The sequence below is a fragment of the Gobio gobio genome (genome assembly GCF_949357685.1).
Source record: "Gobio gobio genome assembly, chromosome: 12".
Taxonomy (NCBI): domain Eukaryota; kingdom Metazoa; phylum Chordata; class Actinopteri; order Cypriniformes; family Gobionidae; genus Gobio; species Gobio gobio.
The window spans coordinates 10,103,399-10,129,119 of record NC_137105.1 but is presented as its reverse complement, the minus strand read 5'-3'; the positions used below and the strand labels follow the sequence as shown (position 1 = coordinate 10,129,119).

Genomic DNA, 25,721 nt, shown 5'->3' with positions numbered 1-25,721 from the left:
TAGAGCGTCAGGGTTTAGTTAAATTAGTAATGGTTTAGTAAGTAGTCTTTGGCATTGTATTAACACTTACTCAACCACTTTCATACAACACTTGCTGAACAGAAATTATACAGTGACAAATTGCATAACGGGCTTCAGATGTCACTGAAGTTAAACTGTAACTTTGTGGCCCCTGTCCCATCTCAGCATGCAATTGGTCAGTCACAGCACGAATATATCGAGTTTCAACATCCTCTGGACTTTTGGTCAAACAGCTGTGGGGTAAATACTTTGTGCCTCAACTTAGCAGACCTCTTTCTACAGCTGCGCCTCCACCGCCAGCCACGCATTGACCATGACCACTTTCGATGACATCTTAGAGGAGGCCGGCGCGTTTGGTCGGTGCCAAATCCGAATTTTTTCCATTTTCAGTTTGGTCTCCATACCGTTTTCTTTCGTCTACGTGGGGATTGTGTTCCAGGGCTTCACCCCGGAGCATTGGTGCCGTGACCCGGGCGTCAGTGAGATCCGGGAGAGATGCGGCTGGAGCCTTCAAGATGCTCGCAGGGCCACTGTACCCCAGATGAATGGCTCCTCGGGGGTGACGTACAGTAAGTGTGAGAGGTTCGACATGGACTGGAACGCCACCGGTCTTACCTGCGACAATCCAGAAAGTGACTTTGTCCAGGCCCAGCTCTCTACGCTACCTATGACCGGCTGTAGAGACGGCTGGGAGTACGACTATAAAGGAAGACAATCGTTTGTCACTGAGGTGAGTGGTGGGATCACAAAACGAGACTTTCTTTTGGTAATAATTGTGTTAATGAATTGAACAAAATGTCTTATGAGACCTGTGTTGCAGTTTGATCTAGTGTGTGCAGACTCCTGGTATGTTGACATGTTCCAGGCCACGCTCGGTATTGGCTTCTTAGTGGGCAGCATTGCAATTGGATACATGGCAGACAAGTATGGAAGACACTTTTCTCTTTTTTTTGTGTCTTTTTTTTACTTGGTTTCTAGTATAAAATATCTATAGATACATTTTCTTTATAATTAAGCTGTGTAAGATCTAGACTTGTTTCATAGCTTGTATCTTTTGTCTGCACTGGCAGATTCTTTGCCTTGTTTTTAGCTTGTTTATAGGCTATTTAAAAATGTGCGGGAATAATCTGTCAGTAGAAAATGCACTCGTGTATGGACATAGCTAACATTCTGAAAACAAGTCTTAAGGCCCGTTCACACCAAGGACGATAACTATAATGATAAAGAAATCATTTTAAAGCTGCAGTCCGTAAGTTTAGCCTCTTGTGTCGCCATCTCTGATTGAAACCTGCAATTACAGTTATTTGCAGAGTTATTATCTGTATGTGAGTTGTGAATCGGCGCGGCTACTCAGCGCAGATGAATCTAATGTTTTGAGGAGTTTGTGTGGCTGGCTGTCAGTCACCGCACGGGTGTGGATATACTGTTCTTCTGAATCACAGATTCTACATCTTTACATCGGAAAATGTCATCTGAACAAGTAAGTATCAAGTAACATGTCTGCCACTTTTGGGAACAAAACATTACAACAAATCGCGCTACCAACGGTTAAATCTAACTATTGCTCTTGTAACATCCAACCGTGCAAATTATGTCACTGATGATTGTCATTTGGGCCTTTCTGGATTACAATCCACCGTCAAAATTATAAATTTAGTTACCGAGAAACGGTATCGTTGGAATCACTCTCTGAACTTTTTTTTCTTTTCTAGCTGATGAACAATAAAACATTGACAGCCAATCAGAATCCATCCTGCTTTAAAGGGTTAGTTCACCCAAAAATGAAAATTCTGTCATTAATTACTCTCCCTCATGTCGTTCCAAACCCGTAAGACCTTCGTTCATCTTTGGAACACAAATTAAAATATTTTTGTTGAAATCCGAGAGTTTTCTGAACCACAGTAGATTCTACGTCAGAACGCCGGCTCATTATTGGCCGACGCCGTTCACGTAAGCACCATGACCCATGAGTGTGATGCTGACGCCAGGAGAATGAAGTTGAAGAGAAGAGATCGTTGAATAAAGTTGTTGTTTTAGTTTTGTTTTTGCGCACAAAAATTATTCCCGTTGCTACTTTAAGGTTGAACCACTGGAGTCACATGGAGTATTTTAACGATGTCTTTGCAACTTTCAAGGTCCAGAAAGGTAGGAATGAGATTGCTTTCTATGTGGGGTTCAGACACCTCGGATTTCATCAAAAATGTCTTGTGTTCTGAAGATGAACGAAGGTCTTACGGGTTTGGAACAACCATGACGGTGAGTAATTAATGACAGAAGTTTCATTTTTGGGTGAACTATCACTTTAAGAGCGCGAGTATTTGCCTTCATTCTACGCTATTCATGTAGTAAACACTGTGCAGTGCTTCCAGGTTCTACGTCAGAACGCTGTGTAGGGACAAATTGGGTCCGCACCAAAATCGGGTCTCCTTTAGGACCCCAAGTGATCTCATTGGTTTAAATGTATAACAATTCCCACAAAATCATGTTATGATAAATGCTGCTTCAACTAGTTATAATGACCATTTATATCTGTATTAGCTTAGCATAGCAAACAGATAAGTGATTAGCCTGATAGCTTACACACATTTGCACACACCCTACATATATTCTCAATCATCTTTAATGTAATTATGTGTTAAATTAAGTGTTAAATGTCCAAATATTTCATTTTTAATTAAAATGAATGATGTTCATTATTTATTAACAGTTAATCAAGTGTAAGAAATTACGTACAAGTGTTTTTATTATGCACTGTTTTTGTATGCATTATATAGTAAGCAAGAGACAAAATGTTTGAAGAGACAAAATGTTTGAAGAGACAAAATTTTAAGGGAGGACCCGATTTGTCAGGACACTGGCCCATTTGGTGTGGACACTAATATAGTTATGGTCAGGGGTGCCACTAAGGGGGGGAAAGTTAGGACTATTCTAAGGGCCCACACACTTTTGGGGCCCCCAGAGTTCGGTTTTATTAGTAGTAACAGTACTAGTAGTATTATAAATGTATAATCTACCAAAGAGTTACAAATATAAAAAAAAAAATGATGGCATTTCCGGCAAAATCCAGCAAAATACTACACTCATGAACCACTCACGGGTAAAACTACGTTCAATCATATCCCACTCCGACATGAAATTTCTCTGTGCTATAATTGTTGCAGCCATTAAAGTATTTATTTTTATGTTTATGTTTAAATATTATAATGTTGTTGTTTTTATGTCTATGTTGTCAATCTGTCAATCTATGTCGATTATGAAAAATGAACAGCATGAGTGAGAAAGGACACATAAGATGAATGGAGTTGATCAGACATGATTGTGACCACTTCATTAAGTTTTGTTTCGTATAAATTGTATCTTAATTTTAATCAATGTTTCATCAGCCAATCGGGGCATTCTGGGTTGAGCGAGCAGAGCTTAATTGGTCAGTATTATTAAATTGCAGACAAAGATTTTGGATAGCTAGGTTGGTGTGGTAGAGGGCCCAACATTATATTCTTTTTCATAGGGCCCAAAATTGCTAGCAGCGCCCCTGGTTATGGTTATCTTTATAGTTATATTTCTTGGTGTGAACGGAAATAAGCGGTGTTTCTTCTCAAGTAAAGTTATCGTGTTGTTGGATATGTTTAGAGGAAAATCTAATAAAAAAATAAACAGAAATGTATTCAATGCAATCAAGATTCATACACTACAGTTCAAACGTTTGGGTCCGTAAGATTTTTTAAAAAGAAATTAATACTTTTATTCTGCAAGGATGCATTAAGTTGATCAAAAGTGACATTAAAGACATTGATAATGTAAAATAAAAAAAATAAATGCTGTTCTTTTGACTTTCTATTCATCAAAGAATCCTGCAAAAAAAACTAATGCATCCCAGTTTCCACAAAAAATATTAAGCCGCACAACTGATTGATAATAAATGTTTATTGAGCAGCAAATCATCATATTAGAATGATTTCTGAAGGATCATGTGACGCTGAAGACTGGAGTAATGACGCTGGAAATTCAGCTTTGACATCACAGGAATGAATTACATTTAAATTGTTTTTAAATATTTTTATAATAATATTTCATAATATGTTTTAATGCATTTTTTTTTTACAAATAAATGCATTTACGGTGAGCATAAGAGACTTGTCTTACCGACCACAATGTTTTGAACGGTGGAGTAAATGTTATCAAGCAGTTTAACCATCGAATTGTGAATTGTCTTTTTTCTTTCAGATATGGCAGAATGAAGAGCTTCCTAATGACTAACTTCTTCATCGGAGTAACAGGGATTCTGGTGGCCACATCTCCTAATTACATCGCCCTGCTGGTGTTCCGAGTTCTCTTTGGCTTTGGAGTGAAGGGCGGCTGGATGGTTGGATATGTGCTAAGTAACTAAACATTTTTCAGTTATTTAATCATACTTAAAGGAACACTCCACTTTTTTTTGGAAAATAGGCTCATTTTCCAACTCCCTAGAGTTAACCAGTTGAGTTTTACCGTTTTTGAATCCATTCAGCCGATCTCCGGGTCTAGCTCTAGCACTTTTAGCATAGCTTATGCTAGTTCCTAGCCATGTCGGCCTAGAAAAACGCAACTTTTCATTTTCCGTCTGTCTTAGTACACAATGTAACTACAGAAAAGTCAAGTTTTAAATAGGAAAAATATCAAAACTCTTTGGTAATTTTTTGGGCGAGATGCTAACGGTCTAATCAGATTCAATGATCTATGCTAAGCTATGCTAAAAGTGCTACCGCCGGACCCGGAGATCGGCTGAATGGATTCGAAAACGGTAAAACTCAACTGTTTAACTCTAGGGGAGTTGTAAAATGAGCGCATTTCATTGAATGAAATGTTTTTGTGTACCGCTAATTGTACTTTCACTTATGGTCCAACAATGATCGGATCAGTCAGTCCAGCTGCAGTGTTCTTGAACTAAATGTTTACTGTAGTATTTGGGATTCTTGATATCCTCATATCCAATAACTCTTTATTTCTTGTCTGCAGTCACCGAGCTGGTCGGGGTGAAATACAGGAGAACCGTGGGAGTGACCTATCAGATGTTCTTCAGCTTGGGCATTCTTCTCCTTCCTCTCTTAGCTTACTTCATACCAAACTGGCGCTGGCTTCAGGTGGTCTTCACCATACCTTACATCTGCTTTCTGACTTACTATTGGTAAGGGCCTGTACATGGGTGCATTATGTGGAAGATAGAGTCTTCGGAAGGCTGCACTTTAATCCATTGTGTTTTCCTGATTTATTAGCTTGTTTGTGTGCACATTACTATTAGAATATTGTGTCCTTTTATTAATGTCACCAACCCACCTTTATAAAACTTGTGTTCTACCTCTTTCTTATAAAATTGAAAAGAATATTCCAGATTAAATATAAATTATGATACAAATACTGTTGTATTTTACCCAGTACTTTTTATAGCACATATATCATCAAGATAGGGTAGAGGGGGGTGAAACAATAAATGTATTATCTTCCCAACTCAAAATTTTCTAGTGACTGGTCACATCTAAAGTTTTCAATTGGCCCAAGTGAAATTCTGTAAATGTAATTTCTATCAATTGTGGCAACAGCCTGTTAACATGGGCTCAATTAGAAATAATATGTTGAGCCAATGGAAAAAATTTATAATCTTCCCAACTCAAAATATTCTAGTGACTGGTCACATCTAAAATTTTCAATTGGCCAAATTGAATTTCTGTGAATTGAATTTTATCCATTGTGGCAACAGCCTGTTAACATGGGCTCAATTAGAAATAATATGTTGAGCCAATGGAAAAATGTAATTTACCAACACTGTAAAAAATGTCAGACCTCTCCAATTAAAAATTTTCTAGTGACCGATCACATCTAAATTTTAATTTGGCCGACTAAAAAATTTAGATGTGATCAGTCACTAGAAAATCTAGAAAATTTTGAATTGGAGAAATGTTTTACAGTGAAACTGTGTGGTTGGTCCAATTAAATATTTTAAATTGTAGTAATAATTGTTTATTTCTCACTGTCCCAAAAGACAAAAATGACTAAAAACAAATATATTAAGCAAAATACAGAAACAGACAACAGGGTTGACATTTTATCACATTACTTTATTAACAAGTAAATTCCAACACAGGATATTTGGGTGAAAATACCTTATTTTCAATAAGGAAAAACTCTGAATACATTCAAGAAGTCTTCTGCATAACAGGATGTCTTGTTGTGGTGAAGAAAACGCGGCATTGCAAGCTAAAAACCTGCAAATAAAAATAAAAACTAACATTAATGACAAAGCTCCCCTGCATCACATCTGGCAAGAGACCGAACAGAAGTTTCTTCATTATATAATGAGGATGAGTCGAATGAATGGACATCAGAAAATCACGAGCTTGACGTGTTTGATATTAAAAGGCAATAACTTAAAGGGGCTATATGCAACTTTTTCCCCAAAATAAACGTAACAATAGCCTTTTTATTTTACCATTTATGACTCAAACATCTCCTGATGAGCATACTGCACCTTGTCCGCTCACAGTGGGTGCACCTATAAGCCTGTATCCTATTTTTCCTATTTTCTAGCGGGTCGTTTTTTCCCGCGCTGTCTACGGATGTGACGTCACCACCGCTGCGAGAGTGAGCAGAAAATAAGAGCAGTTCTGTTTTTTGGCCACAGGTGTCAGTAGCGAGTTTAAATTTCAGAAAAACGCATATAGCCCCTTTAAGCCCTGAAAGAGGCCGACGACAAACGCACCGTGTTCAACAGTCGCATGCCGCACATATCACACAAATGACTTAATTTCCTTATTACCTATTGTTTTAGACATATAAGACATGAGGAAAATAAAACTATTGGCTACAGGCTACCATTAGATAATTATGTGGTAAACGAGAACACACTCATGAAACCAATGAATGCATGAACTCGTGATTCTACAAAATGTCTTTTAAACTTCATACCCGGTCATAAAGCAAAACTCTGGAGAATAATTTCAGTGCTAAATACTCACCAACATCTTTGTGAGATGAATATCTCTCTATTCTCTTGGGAATGTCTGTTTCGGTCTTCAGCACCTGCTGGTTCGGCTCCGCTCGCGCTCCCGCGTCTCCGCATTTGAAATCTCCACAGGAATGGTTTTCTTCAAGTGCATTTTGCGCATGCGTATACCGTTTTTCGGACGTAGGACTTGTTCAGCCAACATGGATTTTTCACTTCGACTTCATAGATTGACTGAGCACAATTAAATATGTTCGGTGAATATACAATTTAAATTTTGAGTGAAGACCTTAAGCTATGATTAGTACAATGCATCTTTTTGCATGGCAATAATTATTTGGAAGTCATTTATTGGGCCAATATGTAATGATCAATTTACACAACCCCAAACCCCCCCCCCCCCCCCCCCAAATAGAGTGTATCTATTTGATATGTGCACTTTCATCTGAAAATGTCATTTTTAGAGCATCATGCAGTTCAAATGCAAATTTTAAAGTGCTCTTTAACAGATGAACATTATACTGTAATATTTTAACATTATTATTATTCTTTCCAAACTACTGTAGGCCTATTTGTAATGACGTCTGGTTTCTGGATGAACGCAAAGAACAATCTTGAGCAGGGTTTTCATTTAGGATACTGTATTTATGTGTAGTTCAATATTTTTGGGTTACAATGTTGTGGCCAGCAACAAATATGTTAGATAAATGTAGCCATGTTGCATTGTTTAAATACACTCTTTCAGGTTTATCCCCGAATCACCAAGATGGCTCCTCAGCCAAAACAAGAGAACCGAAGCACTGGAGATTACAAAAATGATAGCCAAAGAGAACAGGAAAACACTGTCCAAGAATATTGAGGTACAAAATCTACACATTGATGATGAGCATACATTTCATACCAAAAGCCCAAATGTCTCTTAAATGCCCCAAATTCCTCCATCAGACACTGACGGATGAAAACGCAGGCTCTGTCTCTGCTTCTTTCATGGATCTTTTCAAGACTGCCAAATTGAGAAGATACACGTTCATCCTGAGTTTCAACTGGTACGTCTGATCCTAAATACCACAGTGAGTGTATTGGGGCGAACGTTAATCTGTAACCTCTTGTTGTAGGTTCACCAGCGCTGTGGTTTACCAGGGTCTCATTATGAGGCTGGGAATCCTCGGAGGAAACGTGTATGTGGACTTCCTCATATCTGGAATCGTGGAATTGCCAGCAGCTTTCCTCATCCTTCTCACTATTGATCGGATCGGACGGCGGCTTCCATTTGCAACTGCGAATATCGTGGCAGGGGCGGCTTGCTTAATCACAGCATTCATCCCGGACAGTGAGTTGCCATTTGTAGTTAACTTTCCATTAAAGTTGAAAAAGGGTGATATATGTACAGTATGTTTACTTTAAATGTTGTATCTTCTACAGGTATGTTCTGGTTAAAAAGCGCGGTTGCTTGTGTTGGAAGGCTGGGCATCACTATGGCTTTTGAAATGGTAGTGTTTGTGAATACTGAGCTATATCCCACTGTTATCAGGTGAGTTTTATATTGCCGACTGACGCATTTATCTTTCATTATGCGTTGCAGGTAGTATACACTCACCTAAAGGATTATTAGGAACACCATACTAATACTGTGTTTGACCCCCTTTCGCCTTCAGAACTGCCTTAATTCTATGTGGCATTGATTCAACAAGTTGCTGAAAGCATTCTTTAGAAATGTTGGCCCATATTGATAGGATAGCATCTTGCAGTTGATGGAGATTTGTGGGATGCACATCCAGGACACGAAGCTCCCGTTCCACCACATCCCAAAGATGCTCTATTGGGTTGAGATCTGGTGACTGTGGGGGCCATTTTAGTACAGGGAACTCATTGTCATGTTCAAGAAACCAATTTGAAATTATTCGAGCTTTGTGACATGGTGCATTATCCTGCTGGAAGTAGCCATCAGAGGATGGGTACATGGTGGTCATAAAGGGATGGACATGGTCAGAAACAATGCTCAGGTAGGCCGTGGCATTTAAACGATGCCCAATTGGCACTAAGGGGCCTAAAGTGTGCCAAGAAAACATCCCCCACACCATTACACCACCACCACCAGCCTGCACAGTGGTAACAAGGCATGATGGATCCATGTTCTCATTCTGTTTACGCCAAATTCTGACTCTACCATCTGAATGTCTTAACAGAAATCGAGACTCATCAGACCAGGCAACATTTTTCCAGTCTTCAACTGTCCAATTTTGGTGAGCTCGTGCAAATTGTAGCCTCTTTTTCCTATTTGTAGTGGAGATGAGTGGTACCCGGTGGGGTCTTCTGCTGTTGTAGCCCATCCGCCTCAAGGTTGTGCGTGTTGTGGCTTCACAAATGCTTTGCTGCATACCTCGGTTGTAACGAGTGGTTATTTCAGTCAAAGTTGCTCTTCTATCAGCTTGAATCAGTTGGCCCATTCTTCTCTGACCTCTAGCATCAACAAGGCATTTTCGCCCACAGGACTGCCGCATACTGGATGTTTTTCCCTAGAAATGGTTGTGCGTGAAAATCCCAGTAACTGAACAGATTGTGAAATACTCAGACCGGCCCGTCTGGCACCAACAACCATGCCACGCTCAAAATTGCTTAAATCACCTTTCTTTCCCATTCTGACATTCAGTTTGGAGTTCAGGAGATTGTCTTGACCAGGACCACATAAATGCATTGAAGAACTGCCATGTGATTGGTTGATTAGATAATTACATTAATGAGAAATTGAACAGGTGTTCCTAATAATCCTTTAGGTGAGTGTATATAACGTGAAGAATCAGTATATATAATTTCTAGCCTTACGTATGTGGTCAGGTTGGTCATTTAATGCTACTATATGTGCTGTTGTTTGCCTGCAGAAATCTGGGTGTTTCGGTTTGTTCCACGCTGTGTGACGTTGGAGGAATTATAGCACCTTTCCTGCTCTACAGGCTTGCTGTCATCTGGCTAGAACTACCTCTTATCATTTTCGGTACAAAACAGATGTTTGTTTCACATACAATCAAACTGATTTTTTTGTGTTGTTACGTAGCACCAAATGTGACTAATTACTCCCAAAATGCAGGAAAATGACATCCTGACAGAGAACCACACCACAAGAACACACTGAATGAATGAATGAATGAATTATATAGCGCTTTCATATGTACTACTGTACACCCAATTCAATGGATGGGGATTATTAGGAGGCCATGATTGGTAAGGGCCAATGGAGGGTATTTGGCCAGGTGTGTTACACCCCTACCCTTTTACGAGAAGTGCCATGGGATTTTTAATGACCACAGAGAGTCAGGACCTCGGTTTAACGTCTCATCTGAAGGATGGTGCTTGTTACAGTATAGTGTCTCCATCACTACACAGACCACAGGGTGAGCACCCCCTGCTGGCCTCACTAACACCTCTTCCAGCAGCATCCTAGTTTTCCCAGGAGGTCTCCCATCCAGGTACTGACCAGGCTCAGCCTGCTTAGCTTCAGTGGGAAACCAGTCTTGGGCTACAGGATGATATGGCTACTGGTCATACACTGACACTGTCTCAACACTTCACTAGAAACTATTGAGGAGAAACATTTCAAGGGATAGTTCACCCAAAAATGTAAATTCTGTCGTCATTTACTGACCCTCAAGTTGTTCTAAATATATATGAGTTTCTTTCTTCTTTTGAACACTAAAGAAGATATTTTGAAGAATGTTGGTTACCAAAAAGTTTCTGGTCCCCATTGACTACCACAGTATTGGGGAAAAAAATACTATGGGGTACCAAACACTGTTTTGTTACCAACATTCTTCAAAATATCTTCTTTTGTGTTTAACAGAACAAACAAACTCATACAGGTTTGGAACAACTTGAAGGGAAGTAAATGATTAATTTTTTTTCAAAATGTTCATTTTTGGGTGAAAAAAATGTCCCTTTAAAGGCAGCAGGGGAAAATATTTAACTTTTAAATCTACACACTAATATTACGTGTGTGTGTGTGTGTGTGTGTGTGTGTGTGTGTGTGTGTGTGTGTGTGTGTGTGTGTGTGTGTGTGTGTGTGTGTGTGTGTGTGTGTGTGTGTGTGTGTGTGTGTGTGTGTGTGTGTGTGTGTGTGTGTGTGTGTGTGTGTGTGTGTGTGTGTGTGTGTGTGTGTGTGTGTGTGTGTGTGTGTGTGTGTGTGTGTGTGTGTGTGTGTGTGTGTGTGTGTGTGTGTGTGTGTGTGTGTGTGTGTGTGTGTGTGTGTGTGTGTGTGTGTGTGTGTGTGTGTGTGTGTGTGTGTGTGTGTGTGTGTGATATATAATAATTAATCATTATTATAATTGAATTATGTAGACACATATTATTAGTATTAATTAATATTATTATGTACATTATATATCATCTATGTTATAATTATATATATTAAATCTGTTATATATAATCACAGATTTAATATATACTGTATAATATAATTTATATATATATATATATATCAAATACATAATAATAATAATAATAATACACACAAAACATTACGCTTTTTTTATTTATGCATTTCAATGAATAGTTTATTAAATAGTATGTTTATTAATTTCATCAAATTGAACTGAATTATCTTTATGAAAAAAATAGGAAGAAATATGTAAGGATTATTCAATTCAATTTGATGGTATTTTAGTATTAATTAAAAGCGTGAATCTTGAAAAAAAGCTTGTTTTTTGAGTGTAATAATATGTACATTATTATATAATAATAATTTTTAATCTGTGAATAATCTGTGAATTGTTACTTGTAAAAATAGGCTAATTATATGTATAAATTTTCACTTTATTTATTTGGCCCATGCACAATGTAGTAGTTACAGCATCTACGACCAGGGGCTAGTAGGTTCATGCTAACCAGACAAACCTTGACCCTCTTGGACCATCATTTCCTCATTGGATGTTCCAGTCAAATGTTTTGTTTATTGCAAAGCAAATTATGTATTATTGCAGAGTTTGAACCCAGGTCCCCTTGGAAATGCTACACAGACACTTGAACACTTTATTTGTATTGATAACTACTATTAAAAGGGTTTCTGTGGTAATATCTTAGCATGACTTTCACTGGTGTCCCCTCAGAAATAAACGCATGACACCCCTGGCCATAGTAATATGATTTTGAGCATGTTCCAGTTCCAGTGTGAGGTTGCTGAAGTGAATGTTTACTCTCACAGGCGCTCTTGCGTTTGTGGCTGGTGGACTGGTTCTTCTGTTACCTGAAACCAAAGGTGTGCCTCTTCCAGAAACCATTGATGACATTGAATGTCCAAACAGGTGAGGTTTTACTCCCTGCACATATTCACCATGGTAACATTTGTCACCTTGAACCTTTCTTCACAAATGTGAACTGTACATGCAGAAACAAAGAAAACCATGTGAAGAGTCAACAGCTAGAGAATTTACTGCCCTCTGATGTGTCATCAAACAAAGAAGTTACAGCAGTCTGAGACGGAAGACTGCAACCCCGTTCACTTGATTATTATGTGATGCTGCTTATCCCTTCTCCTTTGAGGATTTCATCAAAATTATACAAACTGAAATCCATTTCTCATCAAGTTTTGTCATCCCAAAAGCATAAAAATGAAGTAATCAAGCTGAGAAAGTTATAAAATGTGTAGCAATCGAATCAAAGGACCAATGATTTTCTGCAGCTGGTGAGATTATTGTTCCCAAACTGATCATTTGTCATTGACTGTAGTTACTGTATTTTTATATATATATATATATTAGTGCTGTCAGTTAAACGCGTTATTAACGACGTTAACGCAAACCTATTTTAACGGCGTCAATTTTTTTATCGCGAGATTAACGTTCTTTTTGGTCTAACAAACTTTGTAGTTTTTTCTCATGCTGTTGCAACAACTAGTAACGTTAGAAAAACTACAACACCACTCCGGATGTAGCTAGACCGGAAACAAAACATCAGGCACGCTGCGGCTGCCCGCACTCGTTTGGGCCATTAAAAGATTAGACGTGGATGGCAAGCGTGAGACGCCGAAATGAGAAACGTATTAAGCCATGGTTTAACTCAGGGGTCTTCAACTAAAAGTGCTTGTCTTGAGCGCTGCTTTCTGCTCTGATGGTGCATTCACACCAGACGCGAATGAAGCGTTTTGCGCGAGTGATTTAAGTCAATGCAAAGACGCAAATAGACATTCTGCGGCGCGGATTAAGCGGCGTGCATGTCGCGTCATTCGCGTCCGGTGTGAGCGCACCATCAGTCTCTTCTTCACTGCATGCTTGACCGCGCGTCTGGGTCTGAACGTAGTAACTGAGCATTGCAACGTTAACCGTTTCATTACGTCAAAAGGCTTCGCGGTCCGGATTCGGACCGGAGTCCGCTAGTTGGCGACCCCTGGTTTAACTGCACTATAGGCGGAGTCCTAGTTTACCTTGCATGTGCACTGTGTAATTTTATTTTGTATCACCCTGTTTTGATCCCTTAGAAAGGGCTGTTTGTGCAACAAAGTATTTGTTTCACCCTTTTATTGATGGGCAGTGTTACATTGTGTGAGATTATTTGCTCCAAGTGAGAATGTTGGTGTGAAATCGAACACTAAAGTATGCCAATGTTGTTTTCAATAAAACAAACATTTGAACAAAGCAAGCCGATCCACTTTTCTATGTTGATAAGAGCATTAAAATAAGAAAAAATAATGGGACAAAAAGAAATCAAGGGACATTTAGAATAAATAAAAATGTGCGATTAATTGTGAGTTAACTGACATTAATGCGATTAATCGCGATTAAATATTTTAATCGTTTGACAGCACTAATATATATATATATAAGATGGTTATTGTTTTCATTTTACATGTTTTTAAATGCATGTTTTCGACAAAAATGTTTATTTAAAAAAATGTAAAATAACCAATACAAAATTCTTTATATATTTTTTAAAATGTTGGCTTAAATTATTCATGATAATAGTGAATGCTAGTGTACTTATTTTTTCTGTCACTTACTAGGGTTTAGACATTTTAGAGAATTGTTACTGTAACAGCAAAACTGTTTGTATTGTGGAGCACAAATAAAGACTTTCTCCAAAGATGTCTACCTTCACTTTAATGTAGGAAAACCATATTTTTTCAATCAGATCTGATTAAATTTTTACTTCTTTGAAGAGTTCTGTAATAAAGCATGTTCACTGTGGTCTGCCTCAAATTGGAACACATTCGTACAGACTGAAAGTGGGCTTTCTGAACACGATCTGTTATGCATCAATACAATTTAATTCCATTATTTTATTGTCATTGTTCACTTAAATTCCACTGCACATCATTCGACTAATCTTACTAATATTCAGTTTTCTTTTTTACTGCGTTCTATCCAGTCGATGAACTTGGAGACGCGGGTATACACTCCAGGTTTCATGGCGTTAGCACAGCCTAGACCCCATGATGTCACTCCCTGAAGGACGAAGGTGTTCTGTGAGTGGCAGACAAGAGGCCCGCCGCTGTCGCCCTGTAGAAGTTTGAAGAAACGGTCACAATTGAAGTTATTCACTTAAAATCTTTCCCTCTGCTGTACGTCTCAAATCTCTATAATCAAGTTAATGATTATAGTGAAATATTGCACTTTTGGGTAAACTATTCCTTTAAATGCACAATTCACATTTATTTGTTTAGCGCTTCACAGAAAATGCATGTTTCTACGCTACAATTAAGAGTAATCTGTTACGGTGTCAAAGTAATATCCATTTTGCAGAAGTGCACAGTTCTACTACAATACAGATCATGTGTAACCCCTCCTGTTCGAACCACCCGCTCCAAGTGGAGCTCGAACCCGGGTCCGCCAGCATGAGAGTCGGTCGCTCTAACAAGGAGGCTAAAGGCGGCAACCCCTAGCGTCAGTCGCTAGAGCGTCTCTTTAGATCAGAGAAGTGAGGTTTACTCGCACAGAAACTACTAGCTGGCCTCCGTTACACATGCACTTAGCTAATATTATGTATTCATTTAAGCAAAAACAAGGAAAGCAAGGATTACATGTTGTGATAAATTTCATGCATGCAAAATCAGTGGTTCTGTCCAAACCTCAAGCATGCCACACAAATAGTAATACAAGTACTTAAAGGCACAATATGTAAGAAAAAACACTAGAACAATGTTATATATTTTGTTGACTTGTACTTGCATTATTCCAAATGTTTCCAAGAATGTTTAAATCCAGCGAAATGAGCGATTTTAACCAGGACATGGATCGTGTCCTTGCTTCACATATCAATGACCTCCTACCCGTGTTTCTCTCGATTTCTGGTTTTATTTTGTAGAAACCATGGAAACACCAAAGACGCTTTAATATATTATGTGTTTTATTAGGTGAGCAACTGTTTGGATACATTCATCGACAGAAAATGAATCATTGTTATTTAGCTCACAGTTAGTCTTATTTTTTAAATCTGGTTTATTGATTTACCGCGAGTAGTACCATGTTTTCCCATGCCTAATATCGATCTAACTTACTGCAGTTTGCAACAAGTGTCACATAGTAGTCGCCGAGCGAACGCACAGAGTAGCATTATAAAATGACTTTCAACCCACTCAAATGTATCTACTATGATAAAACAGCACTGCGTTACCCCACATACGCATGAGCGGAAGAAGCGGAAGAGGCGGAAGCGGCGTCTGTGGCATAATAAAAGCTCCACTTGTGTATCGCACTCATAGTAGGGAGGTTAAGCCCAAAAAATAGGCCTTTGACTTCAAGTCATGATGCAAAGGTCCCCTTTGGTATGGAAGTACCTTAGGGCCATAGAAATAAATTTATCCTAAGACACAAGTGAGATCACATTTTGTAAGTTCAGAAAAAGACCCAAATATATCCTATTCATACGCCTATTCATTATTTTTCTCACATGAATAGGGTAAAAAATGTAACCTTTAGATATCACCATGAAAATTACTGAGTTGATTACTTATATCAAGACAAACAAAAAATGTATTACAAGTCTTTTTTAAATAGTTTGTTAACATGGACAAACGGTGCATAATCTAATTACAGATGTGCTAATTTGCATAAATAACACAACAGATCTAAATTGGGTACAGCGTTTTTAAAACATTCAGAGATTTTGTCAGTCATTAATTCAAGGTCCGCTCAACTGTCAACTCTCAACTGTCACTAAGCTGTCCCTCAGGTAAGAAAAATGTCCATTTGTCTTTCCTCCATGGATTATTCATTAATATACTTTAATAAAACATACCTGGTGATCAACTACAATTTATTGGGAACATCTGGATGTGTGTTGAGCTGTTGCACGACTATTTTTTGGTGAAACGATGTCAAGTTTAGGATTAGCGAATAGTTTCATTAGATAGCTAACACGGCTAGCAGCAGCAAATAACTTGTTAGCTGTCTTAAGATATGGATACATGGATTGTTTTAGTCATTACCTGTAGTAGGCTATGAAATTCAAGTCATTATTCTCAAGTAAGGGATCATATATAGCGAAGCGGTTGTTATAGCGAATAACAACCCCTTAAGGCTGATTCAAGACCCCTCCATGACTGACTGAATCTCTGAATGTTTTAAAAAACATTTTTTAAAACATTCAGTTTTTAAAAATTAAAACTGAACGCTGTAAAAATTAAAACTGAACGCTGTACCCAATGTTTAGATCTGTTGTGGTATTTATGCAAATTAGCACATCTGTAATTAGATTATGCACCTTTCGTCCATGTTAACAAACTATTTAAAAAAGACTTGTAATAATTTTTTTGTTTGTCTTGATAAAAGTAATCAACTCAGTAATTTTCATGGTGATATCTAAAGGTTAAATTTTTTACCCTATTTTTAAAAAAAATAATGAATAGACGTATGAATAGGATATATTTGGGTCTTTTTCTGAACTTACAAAATGTGATCTCACTTGTGTCTTAGGATACATTTATTTCTATGGCCCTAAGGTACTTCCATACCAAAGGGGACCTTTGCATCATGACTTGAAGTCAAAAGTCACTTAACCTCCCTACTATCATCTCTCATTAGCAATTGCTCCAGCAGCCTCGCTCCGCTCCAGTGGCTTTCAGCCCAACCTAGCTTCATACTACAGTAACGTTAATAAATATTTAATACATTAGCTCATCCATGAATATGAGCTCTGTCCGAGTCCCGTCAGATTCTTTTTCACTGGATGTAGAGGTGAAGACAACAACTCCCATGATTTCGCAAAATCAAGGCGTCATCAAGCCACGCCTTTGTTTTGAATTATGACTTCTAGCGGCGAAAATTACATACTGTGCCTTTAAACCCTAGCATTGAAATAGTGAGATATTAGTATGTTGCTAGGCTAATTATTCTTAGTACATGCAAGTATTTGGTCATTTTCTTAATTGGATAGAACTATTTTCTAACAGTATATTTCAATGTTGAATTTGTCGGTGACCTTGCAATTTGGCCAAATCAAGGCACTTTACAAGGCTACATCTGTTTGTATACATAATTATTGCTAAAAATGGGCCTAGGTAGGCAGCTCACTAGGGTTTAAATCTAGAGAACTTAAATAATGCAAGCTCCCTTACCTGGCAACTGTCAGTTCCACCTTCTATGTTTCCTGCACACATCTCATGGTCCTTCACGCGGCCACTCAAAAAAGATGGACGGTTGCAGACTTTGTTCTCAATTACAGGGAAGCCGGTTTCTTTCAGGTAACCTTCTCCACCGGTTCCTAGGAAACAGAAGGTCTTGAAGCTATGAACACTGTGAAATCTTTAATCAATAATCAATCATGTTTATCATGTAAAACCGTAAAGACATGACTTGTTGAAGTGACCTACCCTGCGTTTCCCCCCAGCCTGTTACATAGCATTCTGTATTGCTTGGTACAATGTAGTCCTTGTCTGGTAGGCACGCAGGTAATACCTTATCGTTTATTAATGCAGGCCTAAAATCAGATACAATGAGTTTTTGTACGTAATGTCATTGTAAATAAAATGAGGTTACAGTTTCAAAAGCCAGAACTGCATTTAACACAAAGCAGGGAGATTAAATAATACTTAAACGAGGAGTCTTGTGCCACTAGTGTCACCAAATGGAATTGCAAAGATAGTAACTGTTTACAATAAGGATTCCTGAACACTCTCCATCTGCCATTACTCCAACGTACAGAAAATCCCATCTAAAACTCGTGCCACTAGTTGAGTCAGTGTTGGGAAATCAACTGTTGTATCACTTACTATACTTTTATATGCATATTAATTTGGGATACAAAGTAGTATAGACAAATGAAGCAAACACTTCACCAAATTCAGTGTGAATTGCAACAGTACTCTAACCTGTCCAACTTGAGAAGAGCAATGTCAGTTCCAGCTGGCCCCTTAATAATCTTAGTAACGTCTCGCTCCTGTTTGGATGGTTCATTTGCACGTTCTGTGTGGATTCCAAGGAAGATCTTGTAGGCCGATGGATTCTCAGACCTGCATAGTAGTACGTACACATTTAACCATTTGCTCGATAAAGACCCCATAAAAAAGATTTGTGGTTTTTATTCCGTTTTTATTCCCTGTATGCTAGTGCAGTACTATACATGGTTGTCAACCCTAATTCAGAGAGTCCACAGACGATTAAAATGTACAGTATTGTGGATCCCTAGAAGTGGAGTGAGAACCACTGCACTGTTCTGCTTCTAAACATTGGCAAAGGTCACACATTTTCAACCCTTTATTTTTGTCTCATCAAACAATTAAAAAAGTATATTACCTCTCTAGGCAGTGAGCTGCAGTTAGGACCCATTGTGCATCAATTAGCGTTCCACCACAGAAATGAATTTTGCTTCTGGTATGACAAAAAAGGACAGGTAATAACTACAAAGTCATCTGAGCCTGGAAATGGGTACAGAGGTAGAGGAGGGTGGCTTGTTTGTATACCTGGTCCTAAGACTGATCTGCCAAGGCCAGGAGTGGGGTTTGGAAATACATCCCCCAACGATCCGCCCAAAACACCGCTTGGGTTTCGTTGATGGTTGTCCACATTTCAGACCATCTGATTAGAAAGGAATATGCATGTCAGTCATGTATCTTACATGGCAAATATATTTGATAGGCTGCCCTGGAAAATAATCATTAGCATTTGGGAATTTCCTTGCCATTGGAGTCAAGTATTTCCAAGAGGAATATTAAGAACAGTTACCACAGTCTGGGATCTGACAGTAATCCCACTTCTTATTTCGATCCGTTGTATAGCACCAAGGTCCGTTCACATCACTGTCTGGATTTCTGCATTGCTAATAGCGTAACCAAGTAAAAACTGTATTAAATGTCTGGATTTGCTCTCAAAACAGCTTGAAATGTTTCATAGACTTACATTTGACTCTAGACCCTTGTCTGGATGCGTTTCAGGAGTAAAACTGGCATGCTGATGGGGGGTCATAGAACTCCATGCTTGGCAGGTCACTCCCACTATCGTAGTGGATGTGGGACCGCGGTAAGTTGCTCCGTTGCCAACCTTACAATCTTGTAAAAAGAAACACAGCACATTGTAACTCCCTCCCTCCCTTAGACAATACTACAGTATAGTTCTCTTGGCATTTGATATAATCTGTTATCTTCTAGGTGGATGAACCTATTTCCGGAGAAGTAGATGGAGAAGATGTAGCCTGTGATGGAATGGTAGGAACAACATGTGAGCTGGGTTTGTTTTCACACCGCTCGATGTTGCAATACTCCCATCGAACTGTGGGGTCTGTGGTGTAGCACCAAGGGGCTCGGTCACCATCTGGATTCCTGCAGAGGTTCCTCCTAAGATCTCTGCATGATGGGCAAAATCATGGCAGGATCCAGAGGGGAAATCAGTGGAGTCAAAAGTTGCAACAGTTCAAGATGCAGTTAAGTGTATTGTCTTACGCTTTAGGGAAATCCTGAGGTGTTTTGGAATGTCGATGAGGGTCCATGGATGTCCAGAACTGGCATTTCTTTCCACTGATGGTCTCTGACATGACACCATGGTAGGAGGTTCCATCACCTTCGTAACATTCCTCACCCTCAGGGATCACCGGCTCCTCTGGGAATCACATATTTACATTATACATGGCTCTTTCACCAGTTCTAGGGGCATATGAAGTAACATACAAAGAAAGGACACCATAATCTACAATTAATGTGATATGTTTTTTTTAATGGCTCCTTCAAAACAGACCAGGTCTAGGTTGATCTCCACAACTAGGCACACTGCAGTACTCCCAGCGGGTCTCAGGATCGGTGGTGTAACACCATGGACTTCTTTCATTATCAGGGTTTCTGCAGTAGTTCCTATCAAGGCCTCTGAGAAAGAAAACAATTTTTAGTTGCATTCCATGTGTGGTCACTATTATTTATGTGTTTGGCATATTGGGGCAAGTAAAATTTCATAGCTTTGCTTTAAAGGATAATTCAGAAGAAGTCTGTCTACTTGGTTCTTCAGGTTCAACGATGTCAAATCCTGCTCCTGGAGGGCCCTGTCTTACAGATTTTAACTACAACACACTTGCCTGGAAGTTTCTAGTAATCCTGAAGACCTTTATTAGCGGGTTCATGTGTGCCAAAATAGGGTTGGAGCTCCTACAAGGCACTTGCCTGTAATTTTCAAGTAATCCTGCACAAAGGTGGTCCTCCACGTGTAGGGTTTGAAACCCTTGGGAAATTAATCAAAACCTGAATGTCTCTCAAAACCATCATGTTGATGCTTACTTGCATGGGTAGTTCTCTGTATTTCTGGAATGCTTTTGGGGAATTTGGGATGCCCAGTCCTGGCAAGTTTTTCCTGAGATTGTCACCGCAATGGTGCCCCTGTAGGAGCTACCTTCTCCAGTTGCACAGGTAAGCTCTGGTACAATTGTGGGTGGTTCAGTTGCTACAAAAAAATGGTGAATATTTAATAATGAACTAATTTAACACAACTTTGTGCTACAGATTGACAAGAACATTGCTTACCACATCGTGGAATGGAGCAGGATTCCCAACGTTTGGATGGACTGTTGGTGAAGCACCAGGGCCTGGGCTCTCCGTCTGGGTTCCTGCAATAGTTCTCTTCCAAGTACTTATCAGGAAGACTACAAAAGACAGACCATAGTCAAAATATGCACATGGACCATATCTCATTTGTGCTATAAATGATAATGTCTCACGCTGAAGGGATGTAACCGTGGTTGTGGGGTTTCTGAGAGTCCCAGCGTTGGCAGGTAAATCCACTCACAGTGGTGGAGATCTTGCCTCTGTAGGTTTCTCCACTGCACTGCATACATTCCTCTGGAGATATTAAATAACAGATTCAAAGGACAAATTCCAAACTGTGTGTTTGCACTCTTGTACATCCCTTCAAACGTTTGCTCCAAATGAAAGTGAGCAACTAAATTCCTTCCTGAAAGGCTGTTAGTAAAATGTATATGGATGGTTCAAGCAACTAAGTTTCTCCTTTATGATTACATGATTCTGGATGGCACATCTCTATTTATTTTAACACCAAGGCTAATTATCACTGCTGTGATGTTCCCAGGGATTTAAATCCAGTTTTATCAAACGCTGCACAAAGAGACCGTATACAAGTTGAAACAGTGGCGTGCTTGAGCCCCTGCCCCTTTGAAAGTGAAAGTGCCCTTTTCGATCGCACCGCAGTGCTCCCGCGAACACGATTTCTACTGAGGGGGTTTCTACACCACAAAGTGGTAGTGACACCACTAATGCCCTTCTCACTTCAGAGTGCTCACCTCAAGTGCACTTCATAGTGAGCAGGGCATGGTACAGTTAACTTTTGTATGATATTTACACATCAGTATGTTAGCCCACCAAGATTTAACAGTTTCTTTTTTAAATGTACCTGTGCAGTCTTGGATATCGCAGTTCTCCCATCGTTTCTCTTTATCTGTGGTGTAGCACCAGGGACCTCCCTTGTCTCCATCTGGGTTTCGACAAAAGTTGGACTCCAAGTCTGCTTTTGGATGTGTCTTTGGCGTTATGCTGTGGGAAGTTACTATTGAGGTTAGTTAGCTTACTTATTTAACCTCTGTATTTTCTGTATTTCCTGAAGCTGTTTTCTCTTTCACGGCATCGCAAATGAAAAATTCTAATTAAGACACATACTTTGGCACATGGGGGAAAGTTCCCTCCCATCGCTGACATGTTTTTCCTGATTTTGTCTTGGATTTTGTCCCTCTGTAGTCCATGCCAATGCCACTCACACATTCCAGTAAGTACTCTGTATGAAGGAATTCAATGCATTCATTAGAACATACTTAAAAACACATTCATTGCAGTTAGTACAAGCTATTACACTCATTTCAGTTGATGTTGATATACTGATGTTGATGATGGCGGTGTATTAATTCCCTGACTGGTAGTTACTCTACGTTTTTATGGCCCATAAGGGCAGGGGTTCTCACTAAGTTTTTGAAACAAAAATGGGTCTTGTGTCTTTTCTGAAAGATGTTAAATGCTAATACTGAAATGTGACCAAATAGGTGTGCATACTTTTAGTTGAGATGACAAATAGGGCAAAGTCTATTGATGTCAACATATGGTAAAACAAGCTGTACAAATATTTTGGCCCAGTGTTTGTTCCATGCGATAGGCAAGCTTTACCCTAGTAAAGTTATTCTGTTTATGCATTTTTATAAGCTGCCTATGCCATGTTTATCATTGATGGTCGTATGCAGTTTGTGACAATATTTCAAATAATTTTGTTTGATTTTAAGGGCTTTTTTTATGATAACTCTTCACTACATGGTTTTAAATGTACAATCTGGGTCTTAAAGCAAAACCAGTTGAGAACCAATGATCTAAAGAATGCTTGTTAATACGAGTGACCCAAAACTGAAACATTTCTCGTTGTTTAACCCTTAATCGCCCCTCAAGTAGGGTTTACGTTTGAGTCCCTTGGGGTCAGATAGACCCCAAACTTTTACAGAGCGATTGCATAAGGAAATATAATTTTTTTACATGGAAAACTATATATCATTTTTTTTATTTACTTCTCAACTATACATTTATGCTGTGTTTTTGTGGGTATTTGGTAGTTTTTTACCTATTTACTGCACAAATACTTAACTATGTCATAAATTGGCTCATTAAAAATCATTTTTTTATGAAAAAATCACTTGAATGATGATCTTAAATAAATATAAATAGTTTTTGGACATTGCTCTATGTGTTAGGGATAGAATACCGCCATCTGTAGGTTTGTGGAAAAACTTTAGGAATTATAGTTAAAGAGAAAGAGAGTGCAATGACCACATTATCCAATAGAGGTCCATAGGGAAGTTATGCAAAAGTTAAGCTGCCTTTCATCTTTATTTTATTTGCCCTTTTCCCTCTCTTTCTCATGATTGTTCCATGTTGCATTTGTGCTCTAGTATTTGTCCTTCATTTATGTATGGAATTTTTTCAGATTTATGCCAGTTTTGTTGATTTTATTTGCCAGTTTCTATAAAAATGCTCTCTGTTGCAGTCACACACGTGTGTGTTTGTGTGTGTGTCTGTGCGTGTGTGTATGAGACAGAAAGTTCGTTCTACTTTGTGTTTATGCTCTAGGACCAGATCTTGATATAAATGTAGACATTTTCAGATTTATACTGGATTTAGTTGATTTTTTTTTACAAACAAAGTGAAAAAAAAGCATTTTTTACATTTTCCCATTCATTGCCAAAATCCAAAAAAATGCTCCAGACACCTGTGTTTGTGTTTGTGTGTGTGTGCGTGTGAGTGAACATGCTTGTTCCATATTGCATTTGTGCTCTAGTATTAGTACTTCATTTATGTATGAAAATCTTTCAGATTTATGCCAGTTTTGTTGATTTTATTTGCCAGTTTCTATAAAAATGCTCTCTGTTGCAGTCACACACATGTGCGTGTTTGTGTGTGTGTGTGTGTGCGTGTGTGTATGAGACAGAAAGTTCGTTCTACTTTGTGTTTATGCTCTAGGACCAGACCTTGATATAAATGTGGAAATTTTCAGATTTATACTGGATTTAGTAAAAAAAAATTGACAAAAAAAAGTGAATAAAATGTATTTTTTACACTTTCCCATTCATTTTCAATGTGGGGTCAATCTGACCCAGAGGGACTTAAACGGTAAAAAAATGTTTACACACCTTTAGAACAACCAAATCAAGCCCAGATTTTTTGTGCATGTTTAGATAGATTATTTAGGAAAAGTCACCGAGTCTCATGGCCCTGAGATGAAGGGAACACTTTTAAAAAATGGAGGAAAAGTCCAGTGGGGTCAGCTGGACCCCAAGGGACGATTAAGGGTTAACCTAGACAGGACATTTGCACTTGAAGGAGAAACCCCTCACTGGACGATAGATTTTCAGATAATCCTCTTTACTTTGTTTACTGACATGGACCAAACTACTATAATATTTAATATATCTAAATTAAATATTAACTTGGGTAGACTTTTGGTGAAACCCCCCCCCCCCCCCAAGAAAAAGCGTAACCAGTCTCTTATAATTCATAATGTACTTAATTAAGAGTAATGCATGCTTAAGATAATATATATCATCTGCTATTAAACCTTCCAATCTGTAAAGTGATAAAATAGATTGGGCTATAAAATCGTACCCTTTTTCTCATAGAGAACAGCACTCATTCTTCGCAGTATCTGATCCGTTTTTGAGTTGGCAGGTAATGTCACACAATCCTGATCTTTTTCGATGTACAAAAAGGACCTGCAGAGCACATAAATACCCAGTATTTTAACATAATAGAGCAGAATAAAGCATGTGTCATTGTTTGTTAACATCAAATCAGTCTGCGCTAGTGCTACACAATATATTTTGACAGTTATAGTTATGGTTTGACTTGCACCTGCATGTAAAGGAAGTCTCTTTGTTGCACTTTACGGCACATTCTTCCACTTTATGCACAGTGTATTGAACTTTAGGCAATTTCACTATCCAGGCTCCATCCGTTTTAATATATGCATCCAGAACATCTGTAGAATGTAAAAAAGGGGGACAAACAGAGAAAGTTGAGCTTTGAATAACAAACACATGGTTATCGATGTTGATGAAGTAAGACTAATAAGTTCTATGGACTGTGCTGTCTACCTAGATTTAATCAAACCAATAAAGCAAAACTTAAAACCTAATCTTACCGACTGTGTTACTGGTTATTTCTAAAATATAAAGATCTGAAACGGAACTCTTTGTATCAAAACATGATTTTCTTACCTGTACTTTCGTTCTGGACCCCGAGGAAATCTGAAGGTAACATGATTGTGTTAATAATATTCAGATCAATGAATGCTATTAGTTATAGGTTATACTTACAGAAACAGCCAAACAATTGAGGCGCTATGAATAAATATCTGCTGGCTTACCTGTAGAAAGGAATAGACAAAGTAAGAGAACTGCTTTGTGAACCTTCATGTTGGAGCACTGACAGACAGGGACTTTGAGAGGTTTTCAATCTTTTAATCATGTCAGTACAACAAACATCATAGGGCCGTCACACATCAGTCAATCATTGTCCTTACAAGGACATGGACCGGGTCAAATAGTGTTTGTCGATCAGTGTGTTTGAACCCACCATTACTGTTTCTGATCTCATGATTTATCAGAGCTGGACTTTTTTGGTTTTATTTCCATCCGTCATTAGGATGGTTTGGCACTAAAACTACATTGAGAAAATCTATGAGAAATAAAGCAGTGAAGAAAGGAATCAATTATAAAGCAAATGATTAAAGAAATTATACGATTGTTTCTTAAGACCCAGCGAAAGTAACAATGTATTTCATTT

At 38.5% G+C, this 25,721-nt stretch overlaps 2 protein-coding genes across 4 annotated transcripts; one reads left to right on the top strand and one right to left on the bottom strand.

The window, feature by feature from the left end:
* The first annotated feature begins 248 nt into the window (after nucleotides 1–248).
* slc22a2 (solute carrier family 22 member 2) lies at nucleotides 249–14,059 on the top strand. Of its 3 annotated transcripts, none has more exons than XR_013817651.1 (12): nucleotides 249–751; nucleotides 842–945; nucleotides 4,246–4,400; nucleotides 5,017–5,185; nucleotides 7,743–7,857; nucleotides 7,943–8,043; nucleotides 8,113–8,327; nucleotides 8,420–8,528; nucleotides 9,877–9,989; nucleotides 12,189–12,288; nucleotides 12,374–12,717; nucleotides 13,785–14,059. XR_013817651.1 is itself a non-coding variant. In XM_079831528.1 (11 exons), the coding sequence occupies exons 1-11, from the start codon at nucleotides 335–337 to the stop codon at nucleotides 12,459–12,461; spliced, it is 1,686 nt and encodes a 561-aa protein (XP_079687654.1). In that variant the 5' UTR covers nucleotides 249–334; the 3' UTR covers nucleotides 12,462–14,059. The 3 variants fall into 3 exon arrangements, 1 of the variants encoding a protein (XP_079687654.1); XR_013817652.1 differs by having other exon boundaries at nucleotides 12,374–12,743; nucleotides 13,807–14,059; XM_079831528.1 differs by having other exon boundaries at nucleotides 12,374–14,059.
* plg (plasminogen) lies at nucleotides 13,753–25,461 on the bottom strand. Its single transcript, XM_079831527.1, has 20 exons — nucleotides 25,303–25,461; nucleotides 25,154–25,183; nucleotides 24,789–24,915; nucleotides 24,543–24,649; nucleotides 22,065–22,179; nucleotides 21,802–21,941; nucleotides 21,113–21,233; nucleotides 20,919–21,037; nucleotides 20,676–20,838; nucleotides 20,146–20,270; nucleotides 19,854–20,010; nucleotides 19,573–19,757; nucleotides 19,315–19,463; nucleotides 19,141–19,234; nucleotides 18,879–18,993; nucleotides 18,712–18,786; nucleotides 18,288–18,428; nucleotides 17,790–17,896; nucleotides 17,535–17,680; nucleotides 13,753–14,478 (listed from the first exon to the last, which is right to left on the bottom strand). Exons 1-20 carry the CDS (start codon nucleotides 25,349–25,351, stop codon nucleotides 14,317–14,319), a joined length of 2,427 nt encoding a protein of 808 aa, XP_079687653.1. The 5' UTR covers nucleotides 25,352–25,461; the 3' UTR covers nucleotides 13,753–14,316.
* Between the last annotated feature and the right edge of the window lie 260 nt (nucleotides 25,462–25,721).

Excerpts from the sequence above, each read along its gene's own strand:
- slc22a2 (XM_079831528.1), top strand. The coding sequence starts at position 335 with ATGACCACTTTCGATGACATCTTAGAGGAGGCCGGCGCGTTTGGTCGG. Across the intron at positions 8,328-8,419 it reads CACAGCATTCATCCCGGACA|GTATGTTCTGGTTAAAAAGC; the intron begins GTGAGTTGCCAT and ends TATCTTCTACAG. Across the intron at positions 9,990-12,188 it reads ACTACCTCTTATCATTTTCG|GCGCTCTTGCGTTTGTGGCT; the intron begins GTACAAAACAGA and ends TTACTCTCACAG.
- plg (XM_079831527.1), bottom strand. The coding sequence starts at position 25,351 with ATGAAGGTTCACAAAGCAGTTCTCTTACTTTGTCTATTCCTTTCTACA. Across the intron at positions 22,180-24,542 it reads TGTTCTCTATGAGAAAAAGG|AGTACTTACTGGAATGTGTG; the intron begins GTACGATTTTAT and ends TCCTTCATACAG. Across the intron at positions 21,942-22,064 it reads ACTTTCCCCCATGTGCCAAA|CATAACGCCAAAGACACATC; the intron begins GTATGTGTCTTA and ends AACTTCCCACAG.